An 11,371-nucleotide genomic window follows, 5' to 3' on the forward strand; every position below is an offset into this window, starting at 1 on the left:
ACACAGCGTAGAGAGAGGAAAATTTTAAACTTTCCTAAAAAGAACTTAAATAAATGTTTGACAAACACATGGTGAGGTTAATTATACTAAAAAACAACATCAGCGTTCCCAAAGATCTTACTAATGAAGATCACACTATGTAGACAGAAGAAATTGAAGACATACAACATTTTGGAAAGACATCCTAAATACACAGCAAATACACAGAAATTCACTATAAAGAAGTGATAAATGTTTGAATGAATAGATATGTTCAACATGGTATCAAAACAGACATGGTACCCCATAAATATGTATGATTTTAAGTATCAATTAAAATAAATCTAATCTTAATTTCAAAAATTAAAAATAAATTAAAATGAATAAAACTTGATTTGAATCCACTGCTTCCTGGAATAGAATTGTCTATTGAAATAAATTTTTGTCTCCACTTATTTCTAAAATGATAGTTGCTGCTATCTAATGCATGATTTAATCTGAAAGGTTAAGTCTGAAGGAATATACAATAACAGGAAAAAAATGTCACAAACTGTCAATCATTTGTGTTCGATGACGGAAACCCATTAAGTTCTCGATCTCTGGTGATGGTTCAGGCATCTGTGTTGATGACGGTTCAGGTTCCTGTGTTGATGTTGATGATTTGGGCATGTTCTCTGACCTAGAGATACCATGACATTATTACAGACAGAAGCTGAGTACAGACCAAACACTTCCTTACATGGCAGCAGATTGCAAGAGTTAAAACTTGAGATATCCAGAATTGAATTCTCTTGAGAGATGGACCCAAACTGTAGAATTTCCTATTATTTGTGCTTTATAATAGTGAGAAAAAATAACATGATTTGTCTCCTTGGAGACCATATCCTCTACATTCTAAAACATATCCTTATCTGTTCCTCAAATCTCAGATTCATATGTATATATATTTAGTTAAAATACTCTGTGAGGTATAAAATAGTCTTTTCAAAATTAATGTGTTCAAAACAGAATTCCGAATCCTCCATCCAAAGCTTGTTCTTCCTCTAGTCTTATATATATTTGTAAAAGTTTTTCTTTATGCCAAAAAGCTCGCCATGAGTAGGATAGTTCTTCCCTGTCACTCTTTACCCACACCTGTTTCTCAGCAAATGTTGCCATCCTAAATAAAACCTTTACCCCTCACCCCCTTTCTACCTCTTTAGACAGTTATCTCCTCTGATCCTGATGACTACATCAGGCTTTTTAAAGTCTCTTTCAATTTTGTCCTGTAAGACACCACCTGAATATCCTAGTGAGTGAGTCTTCTAGAGTGTAGAAGACTTTCGTGCTTCCTTGGTTTGTACATTTCCATGGTTGGAGGCTGCACAGAAAAAAAATACCCACTTGACTTTCCAGGCCTGTGGACCCTTTCTGGCTTCTGTGTCTGTGTCCACAGCATCTTTCCAGTCACATTGGGCAGTTTTTTCATTCTTGGAACAAACACACCAAGCTCATTCTCATCTTGGGTTAGAAACTATTTTTCCTTCCTTCCTTCCTTCCTTCCTTCCTTCCTTCCTTCCTTCCTTCCTTCCTTCCTTCCTTCCTTCCTTCCTTCCTTCCTTCCTTCCTTCCTTCCTTCCTTCCTTCCTTCCTTCCTTCCTTCCTTCCTTCCTTCCTTCCTTCCTTCCTTCCTTCCTTCCTTCCTTCCTTCCTTCCTTCCTTCCTTCCTTCCTTCCTTCCTTCTTTTCTTTCTTTTTCTTTCTTTCTTGCCTGTAAAGTTTATCACCCATTTTTTTCTTGGTTCAGAAATAAGTTGAAATGTCATCTCCCTCAGCATAAACCAGTCCCACCATCTCCTTCAATCACATAGCTCTGCCCCATTTTCTACAGTTTCTGCTGTAATTGCCTAACATTTTCTTGTTTCCACTTATCCTGCCATCATTTATTGCTTTCATTCCATTCACCATAAACACAAATGACTACTAACAGTCTATTTTTATAAGCATTCCAAAGGCAGGAATTACCAACCACATAGAAAAGTCTTCCTTCACATTTCTCTTCGTGATAGATTATTGCAAGGCAATTCAGAGTTTGTTGGGAATTTTTCTTTTTGACAGGGTCTCCCTAGTTCCAGCCCACCTGGAAGTCATATGTGAACCAGGCTGGCCTTCATTTCACAGAGATCTGCGTGTCTCTGCCTCTTGAGGGCTGGGATTACAGGCACACACAACCATGCCCAATGTGACACCTTGGAATTTTTTGGTAATATTACAAGTTGGTTCTATTTTACCAAGCTTCCCTATCACAGTCAAGTGATTGTATAACTTACCTTTTCTTTCTCAAAACAATACAGAGACTGATGTTAAAGATGCATGAAATGCAAAGCAAAGAAGCAAGTAAAATTGCACTTCTCATCTCATATAAACAAGTCACAGTACCTGAAAAACATAAACCAGACACAGCGCTGCTATCGTGGGGCCTTGAAGTTGCAGTGCTTTCAGATTTGACATTCAACTTCATTATGTAAGACACTTCCCATTACCATAGAAAGAAAAGAGAAATCCTTCTTAGTAGTTTCTTCTTTCCCTAAATATTATTAGCGAAGCGTATGTGTCAAGGAACTATGACTTCACTTTTTGACTGTACAGAGATGGTTTTGTCCCAGTTTCTAGTTTTTACTATTATTTTTTTAATGAGACAGTCCATAATCATTTTAGATAGGCAGAAGAGAAAGATCATGAAGAGTTTGACAGTAAAGTATGGACTCATCCACAATTCAACTCCAACAAAGCACAAGCAGAAAAATTCCACATCAAAATTTAATAGAATCAGGGATTAATATCCTTAGTATTTATCATAAAACTACAGGAGGAAGAACCTACCTCTAGACTGATAAACTGATTCATACTGACATTTGAATTTTAACAAACGAGTAAAATTAATCATAATAATCTGCTCAAGAGATTCATGGAAATCAAGAGATTCATGGAAAATACTTGTGCTATTCAATTTATAAAATCCAATTTTATGAGTTGGGATAATTTACCATGAAAAGGGAGCTGACTAACTTCAGCTTCAAGAAACAACCATAGCAAAAATACCTTTAGTCTTTCTTGAGACTCCTTAAAGAATATAGTGAGAAAAATAAAAGACATAAGTCCAAACCAGGACACATACTAAACCATGACATTCAGTAACATGAAATTGTGAGGAAATGAACTTTAACAACATGTAAAGTACACAGAGGAATGAGCTATAAAGGTGAAGGTAATTAAAGAAACAAGATAATCTCAATAGTTTCAGATTATTATTCCCAGATATACTTAAGAAGATATAACTTCTTTAAAATAGAAAAAGAAGAAGAGGCTATGAAAAAATAAACAATTTTAGCCCATCAACATCCAGGATGGACAGAGGAGGTGTTAGGGGGCCCCACCCCTCATGCTGAAGTGTTTCCTACAAATAGATTCAGGGAGAGAAGTCATTGCCTTCAGTTGTGTGCCCACTGGTAACCCCATAGGCTCCAATGGAAAGTCCCAATCCAATGGTCACACAGATGTTCTTGGTTAGACTAAATGGGTTACAAAGCAAAACCCAAAGTTATGAACCTGGAAACGTTACTGGTAGGGAGAGGGGGCAGTGATAGGAGTAGGGAAAACAAGAAAGAGTAAAAGAGAGTAATTAGAATATATTCTATAGTATGACATGGCTGAAGAACTAGCTTAATAAAAATGAACAATTTTAAGTTTAAAAACAACTGAAATTAAAAATCTGCTTCTCAAAATTTCAATAAAAATGTTTGAGGACTGTGGTGACCGCCAGCGGTGGCCACTCCTCCGTTTTGTGAGTGCCACTCCTTTGTTCTCATGGGCATGGAGGCTGCTCCTCTGCTCGCCCTGGGCTGAGGTGGCTTTTCTGCCTGCTCTGGGCTGCCTCCTGTTGTTGCCGCTTCTGCTGGGTCCCAGACCCCAGAGCTGGTGAGGAGACAGTGTCGGCAGAGGCTCATTCAGACACAGGAGACCAGGTTCAGAGATACAGGTCTTTTTTATTACAGGAAGGCACAAGCTTATATAGGGGTAGTGGTCCAATCACAGCACAGCAAGTAGGATACGTTATTAGTATAACAGTCTTAGCGTCCTATTAGCATAATGGGTTTCAGATTACAAAGCCTGGATTCCTGGAAACCACATGACCCTGACTGTTGCAATATATAAGTGTTGCCATTGGGAATTCCAAGGGTGGTGATTAGGGACAAGCTCTGGACATCAGTCTCATGATCTGCCAATGGGAGCAAATGTCACAAGGCATTCCTTGTGGCTCCAGCGGTCCAGCCGTTGCCTCGGGCCTGCTGTATGGCTGTCAATAAGACTTTCACCCTAGGCTCAAGCCTGTCTCCCACAGAGGACAATGTTTTTTAAAACCTCCCAGATAAAATGAAGAAAAGAAAAATACATGGCTATTAAAGAAAAATCTGAGATAGATGATTTACTGTGCTTTTAAATTTTTCTATTTTATGTGTATGAGTATTTTGCTTACATGTACCTGTGTTGTACAGTGCCCATGGAGGCCAGAAAAGGTCACCAAATCCTCTGGAACTATAATTATAGGCAATTGTTAGTCATCATGTGGGTGCTGGGAACTGAACCACAGCCCTCATCGAGAGCAATCAATGCTTTAATCTCTGAACCATCTCCCCAGCCCCAGCTTAATGTAACCACAGGCTTATAAAAACTGGAAAAGAGAACTGGTTAGATAAATGGGGGAAATTCTCAAAAAAAAAATGAGGAAATATTCAAATGGTTATTGATGCACTTTGGTTCTGAGTTAATGTAGCCAAGTCATTGGAAAGTTTTCTATTTCTCAATGTTCCTCTGAGTTTATAAAAACAATATGTATAGATTGCTATATCATAGAGAAGTAGAATAGATCTTACTAAATCCATTACTGCATGATCTCATCCCGTCTTCAACACAGGAATTTTATGAAAGCTATCTATACACACGACTAAATAAGATTGCTAGCCTGAGGTTCTCTGTGTACTGTGTCCTCAGGTGATGACCCAGAAAACTCATTAGCTTGTAATTTTGAAAATGTAAAACAGAGAGGGAAAATGATACACAGGACTTCCTTATTCTTCCTTTGGTTTGTAACACACTGCTGGCCCTGTCAATGTATATTTTGAAGAAACTATTTTGCTCAATTTTAGTGTAAAATTTATGATTTAGATTGTTGTTATATTTATCTTAAACACTTATAGTGCAATTAGTATTAGTTCAACTGTCTATTTGATCTTTTTTTTTTTGGTCTTTTTGAGGCAGGGTCTCCCTGTAGCCCCAGCTGTCCTGGAACTCACTATGTAAACTGAGCTGGCCTTGAACTCACAGAGATCTGCCTGCCTCTGCCTCCCGAGTGCTGGGATTAAAGGAGTGTGCCACCACGCCCGGCTATTTGATCTTTTAAAAAAATATTTATCTAATAACAAAATAACTAGAAGAATCACTTCATTACAGCAGCATTGACATATTCAAAAACAATTTCCAGAGCTAAGATGCATCTCTTTCAAAACTGGCTGTAAATTTTAGGTTCACGATTTAATTAATACGATTAGACAATATTGTACTCATTATAAACCCTATAAGACATAAAACTGGATGAAGTTTTAACCTTTAAAAAAGATCTCCATTTCATTTTAAAATATACTGTTTCATACAGAAAAACTCATTTTTAGTGCAACTAACACTTAGATGTTTGCACACATGTCTCTAATCTCAATATATCTGACTATTACTAGTCACAGTCGATTACTTTCTGAGATGCTTGGCACCTGGGCATGGATATAAAGTCATCAGGTAGATTTTAATGGTAATGTTTTTCACTCTACTAATTAACATGAAGCAAATTTTTATGTTTCCTTGAATATAAGTATTTTTTTTTTTTTTGTCTTTCTGAGACAGGGTCTCCTTGTAACCCCAGCTGTCCTGGAACTCACTATGTAGACCAGGCTGGCCTCGAACTCACAAAAATCCACCTGCCTCTGCCTCCCAAGTGCTGGGATTAAAGGCATGTACCAACACACCCAGCCATATAATTCATTTTTTATTTGTTGATTTTTTTTGTATGTAATTTCATATAGAACATCCCAAACAATCTTATTCATCTATATACCCACTTCCCAAATGGCACCCTCCCATAGCTCCCCTCCCCTACTAGAGCCCATATACTCTGTGATCCCTGTTACTGTCTTCTGTGTGGTCAGTGCCCCCAGCCATCCCCCAGTGCTTTTCCATCCACTGAATCTAGTCAGCATATCTAGAGTTCCTTGTTTTAGGAAGATCAGCTCTTCTTCATGTAGCAGCATTCCTTTAGATAACATTGGGGTCGGCTGTTCATTTTCTCAGTTCTATGCTGGGTTACTGTCTGAGAGTCTCCTGGGACACCCTGGCCAACAACTTAAAGGAAGGTATCTCCTGTCCGGCATTGTTTCTTGTTATGTAGCTTTAGCTATACACATGGGCTCTTAAATAGCTATACTGATCCCTTTAATCTTTGGTTATACTTTCCTTTTGGGTGTTTAAGATCATAGAGTTGTTCCAGATAAACCAGTTTATTTTTACCCTTAAAGTCATTGGAGGATCTGTTTCTCAGGGGTCACATGGGCTTGGGAGGAGCTTCTGGCTCCTTTCTTTTACCAGTTCCATCTATGTGAAAATAAGTCAAAGGTCCTGCTCAACTGTGGTTGGCTTATCTTGGAAGCATGGAGGAAATGTTTCCTCTGTGTTGATCCTCCTCTTTGTAGACTAGACATTGGTTCAAGTCCATCTGGTAGGGTCTCCATGGCCTCCTTGATCAAGAGGACAGGTGACTCACCACAGTTACAGGACATTTTGAGAGATGTTCCATAGTTCCCTGGAACTTAATCAACCTTGGAGGCCAAGGGGCAAAAAATGCCCTTCAAGTCCCTATGACCACATTAGTATAGGCTTCAAAGAATGGCTGTTAAACATCCAAGAAGGTTAGTTCCAGCAGTCTGGTACTTTTAATTACCATGTGGTATGTACATAAAGCTTGGACAAAAGCCAGAGGTTCTCAGTTAAACCTCGCCTAGACATATATTATGTTCCTTGAGCTAGTTGTATATATAGTCAGTAGGTTGTTGGTCTAATATGGTTCTCTCTGTTTTTTTTTTAAAAACTAGCTAGACATTATTTATCTCTTACATTGTTTAACCCTTCCACCATGGTTTTCCCATTTAAAGTTCCCCAATTTTTGCCTTAATAATACCCTTCTCCTTTATTACATTGTGGTCTGATGGAATGCATGGAATTATTTCAATCTTTTTGTATTTGTTGAGATTTGTGTTGTGCCCCAGTTCATGGTTGATTTTGGAGAAAGTTCCATGGGGCACTGAATAGAAAGTATATTCTTTGGTGCTTGTGTGGAATATTCAGCAGCTGTCTGTTAGGCCCATTTGATGTATGGTAGTGTTTAATTCAGATGTCTCTCTGTGAATTCTCTGTCCTGTTAACCCATCTAATGGAGACAATGGGGTATTGAAGTCCCCAACTATTAATGAGTTGGAATTAATCTGGGTCTTAAAGAACTGTAGTACTGGTTTTTGTTTTGTTTTCACTCTTTCTTCTTTGATTTATTTATTCCCCCTTCTGAAGAGGTAACCCTAAAATATTTTAAGGATTAGATAAAAGCTCCCAAATATTTTCAACATTTTTTTTGCCTTCGGAACAGAGTAGGTTGCTAAAAGAACCAAGGACATTGTGAGTTTCAGCCAAGAAACTGGCTACTTTTCTTTGGCGTCTTATTACGCTAACAGCCTAGTGAATTCCAACCTCCTATTCTTATCACACCATCCTCTGAAGAGGTTACCCAAATTGCCAATAGGGAATCTGGACACAGACTGCTCTGGCTTCTTCCATGCTGAACAGGGATGCAGGGTGAGGCAACTGGAGTACCCCTTCAGTGGGTCTATCTAAAAGACTCCCAAAATGCATAATACTTATCTCAAGGAGGAAAAGAAAGTCTTTGAATCATGAATCCAAGGTGTAAAGGAGAAGTAAAGGCAAGAGTAATTAGCATTACAAGTTCTAGACAGGAAACTAGAAAAAAGAACGGGGCAATTTTCAAATGTTAAGAGTCCATTGGAATTTCTTGACAAGGGCTGCCAAAGGCATCCCTCTGTTGGATTCCTCCTCATTTTTCTTTTGTCTTCCAAGGCTGGAATACAGTGATAGATTCAGGATTTGTTTCAGGTATTTTGAAAGCTGTTGGAGTGGCTAGAATCGGTGACAGTTCACTATTAAAGGCTTCTGGATAAAGGCAAAAAATAAATTTATCTATCATTTTAGAACAACAGCTGGTTTCCCTCCTTAGCTACAGGTGGATACTGCAGTACTGGAGACCAAGATTTGAAGTCTTACATCTGACCAGAATTTTCTGGTTAGGAACAAAATCATCAATGAGAAATAATTTTCTATATAACTTTTTATATAGACTTAAGCCAAATGTCTGGGAAGTGTAATCCCCTGAAGTCTTTAAATTGGTCATTTGTTTTCTTGAGTCTTTGTTTTTTGAGTTCTTTATATATTCCGGATGTTAAACGTCTGTCAGATGTGTCACTGGTGAAGATTTTTTCCCATTCTGTGGGTTTTCTCTTTACTTCTTTGATTGTTTATTTTCCTATACAGAAGCTTTTTGGTTTAATGAGGTCTCATTTGTTGATTGCTGACCTTAATTTCTGAGCAACTGCTGTCTGATTTAGAAAATCCTTTCCTATACCTATATCTTGTAAAGTACTGCCAATATTTACTTCTAATAGTTTCAGGGTTTCCAGTCTCACATCGAGGTCTTTGATCCATTTGGAGTTGTCTTTTGTGAAAGGTGAAAGATAAGGATCTAGTTTCATTCTTCTACAGATGGAGATCCAGTTTTGCCAGCACCATTTGTTGAAGATGCTGCCTTTCCTCCATTGTGTCAAATATCAGGTGGCTGAAATTGCATGCACTTGGGTTTGGATTTTCAATGATGTTCCATTGACCTATGTGTCTATTTTTTGTGGCAGTACCATGCTGTTTTTAAGACAATAGCTCTGTAGTATACTTTGAGATCTGGTATAGTAATCCCTCCAGTATTGCTCTTTGTGCTCAGGGTTGCTTTAGCTATCTGGGGTCTTTTGTGCTTCCATATGAATTTAAGGATGTTTTTTTCTAATTCTGTGAAGTATGTCATGGGGATTTTGATTGGGATTGCATTGAATATATATATCGATTTTGGTAGGATGGTCATTTGCACAATACTAATTCTTCAAATCCATGAGCATGGGAGGTCCTCCCATTTCCTGGTGTTTTCCTCAATGTCTTTCTTTAATGATTTAATGTTCTCATTGTGGAGATCTTTGGTGACTTTGGTCAGATTTATTCCAAGATATATATATATAGTAGCTACTGTGAATGGGAGCATTTCCCTATATTCTTTCTCCAATTGCTTGTTATTGGTATACAGAAAGGCTACTTATTTTTGTAGATTGTTTTTATAACCTGCCACTATACCAAAAGAGTTGATCACTTCTAGGGCTTTTCTGGTGCAACTTTTGGGATCTCTTAGGTATAGTATCATATCATCTGAAAAAAAGTGAGTGTTTGACCTATTGTTTTCCAATTAGTACTCCTTTAATTTCCTTCTCCTGTCTTTTTGCTCTAGCAAGAGTTTCAAGCATTTGTTGAAAAGGAGTAGAGATAGTGGACATCCTTTTCTGGTGTCTGATTTTAATGGGAATGCTTCCAGTTTCTCTCCATTTAGAATGATGTTAGCTGTGGGTTTGTTGTATATAGCTTTAATTATATTGAGGTATGTTCCCTCCAGTCCAGTTCCCTTTAGGACACTGAACATAAATGCATGCTGAATTTTGTCAAAAACCTTTTCTACTTCTATTGAGATGACAGTGTGGTTTTTGTCTTTGAGTCCATTTATATGATTAATGATGTTTATTGATTTGTATATATTGAATCATCCTTGCATCTCTGGGATAAGCTTACTTGATCATGGTGAATTATCTTTTTGGTGTGTGTCTGTATGTGGTTTGCAAGTGTTTCATTGAAAATTTTTGCATCTATGTTCATTAAGGATATGGGTCTATAGTTTTCTTTTTTGGTTTTGTCTTTACCCAGTTTGGGTATTAGAGTGGTTCTGGCTTCCTAGAAAGAATTTGGGAGTTCTCCCTCTGTTTCTACCTTTTTAAATGATTTAAGTACTATTTATTGGAGGTCTTCTTTAAATGTTGGATAGAATTCTGCTGTAAATCCATATGGGCCTGGGCTTTTCTTTAGTTGGGTGGCTTTGTATTACTATTTCAATTTTCTCATATGTTATGTGTGTGTTTAAACTGTTGATGTCTTCTTGGTTTAGCTTTGGTGGCTCCCATGGTTTTAGATATTCATCCATTTCTTTTAGGTTTTCAAATTTGGTAGCATGTAGGTTTTTAAAATATTCCTTTATAGGTTCCCTCCTTCTAGTTTGGGTCCTGTCCCATTCCTTGTCTTGGGGCCCCAGACACCTGGGGAACCAATACTTCTTCCTGATCCTTTTCATCCAGACCAATGTAGTGCCTTCTCTGGGACCTAGGAGCACTGCTTCTGGGCCTGGCCCCACCTTTACCTCCTTCAGCTTCCCTGGGCCTGCACTACCCACTAGTCTCTTTCTGGGTCATGGGGGCTAACCTTTCCTCTTCCTGATCCTTTGCATCCAGACCAACCAAGCTCCTCAGTGCAGACCCCAGGAGTCCTTGGGGTCTCTTCCCGCCCCATGTGCCTTTGCATCTCTGGGTGGCATGGCCACCAGCTGCCCTAGACTAGCATCTTTCTTGGGCCAGGCTCCTAAGCCAGTCCAACCCCCAAAATCCTAAAGCCAAAATCTTTCCTGGAGGGATCCAGACCTTAGGAGAAAGCCTGAAAACATCTGCCCCTCATCTGAATTGGGCCTCTGTGTCAACTCCTGAAGACAAAAGCAATCCAGCCACTCCAATATAAACTCAAAAGAGAGAACCGGAAGCTTAGACGAACCAACTTTTCATGCCCAAAAAGTAAACCACAAAGACAGATAAAGTTCACAGAAAGAAGTAGACCTAAACTTGAAGGCCTGAGTCTCACACAAGAATCAGAAACTACGAAAGAAATCCACATGTCAAAATCACAGAGAAAAAATAATAACATGAAAAATCAAAATAACATATCCCCAACAAATACCAATAGTCCTCTAGAGGAGTACAAGAAGAACCCCCTAGAGATAATGCAGGACATGGAACTCAAAAGAACAATTATAAACATGATAACAGAATTCAGTGAATTTAAAGAACACACAAAGAAATCAAAGAGCTGAGGGAAGATAGGGATAAACTTCTGAATAG

The 11,371-nt window shown here is 38.3% G+C and overlaps 1 protein-coding gene across 1 annotated transcript in view; it reads right to left on the reverse strand.

The window, feature by feature from the left end:
- Positions 1–271: 271 nt before the first annotated feature.
- The window catches only part of LOC103745112 (OX-2 membrane glycoprotein-like), a 36,508-nt gene continuing 25,408 nt past the window's right edge, over positions 272–11,371 (reverse strand). Inside the window, exons 4-5 of the mRNA XM_029570338.1 lie at positions 2,288–2,396; positions 272–658 (exon numbers count right to left, since the gene is read on the reverse strand). Of these exons, the coding sequence (XP_029426198.1) occupies positions 523–658; positions 2,288–2,396 (245 nt within the window). The 3' untranslated portion in view covers positions 272–522. The remainder of the gene's footprint in view (positions 659–2,287; positions 2,397–11,371) is intronic.

The sequence above is a fragment of the Nannospalax galili genome, unplaced genomic scaffold, assembly GCF_000622305.1.
Source record: "Nannospalax galili isolate Female #2095 unplaced genomic scaffold, S.galili_v1.0 scaffold743, whole genome shotgun sequence".
Taxonomy (NCBI): Eukaryota; Metazoa; Chordata; class Mammalia; order Rodentia; family Spalacidae; genus Nannospalax; species Nannospalax galili.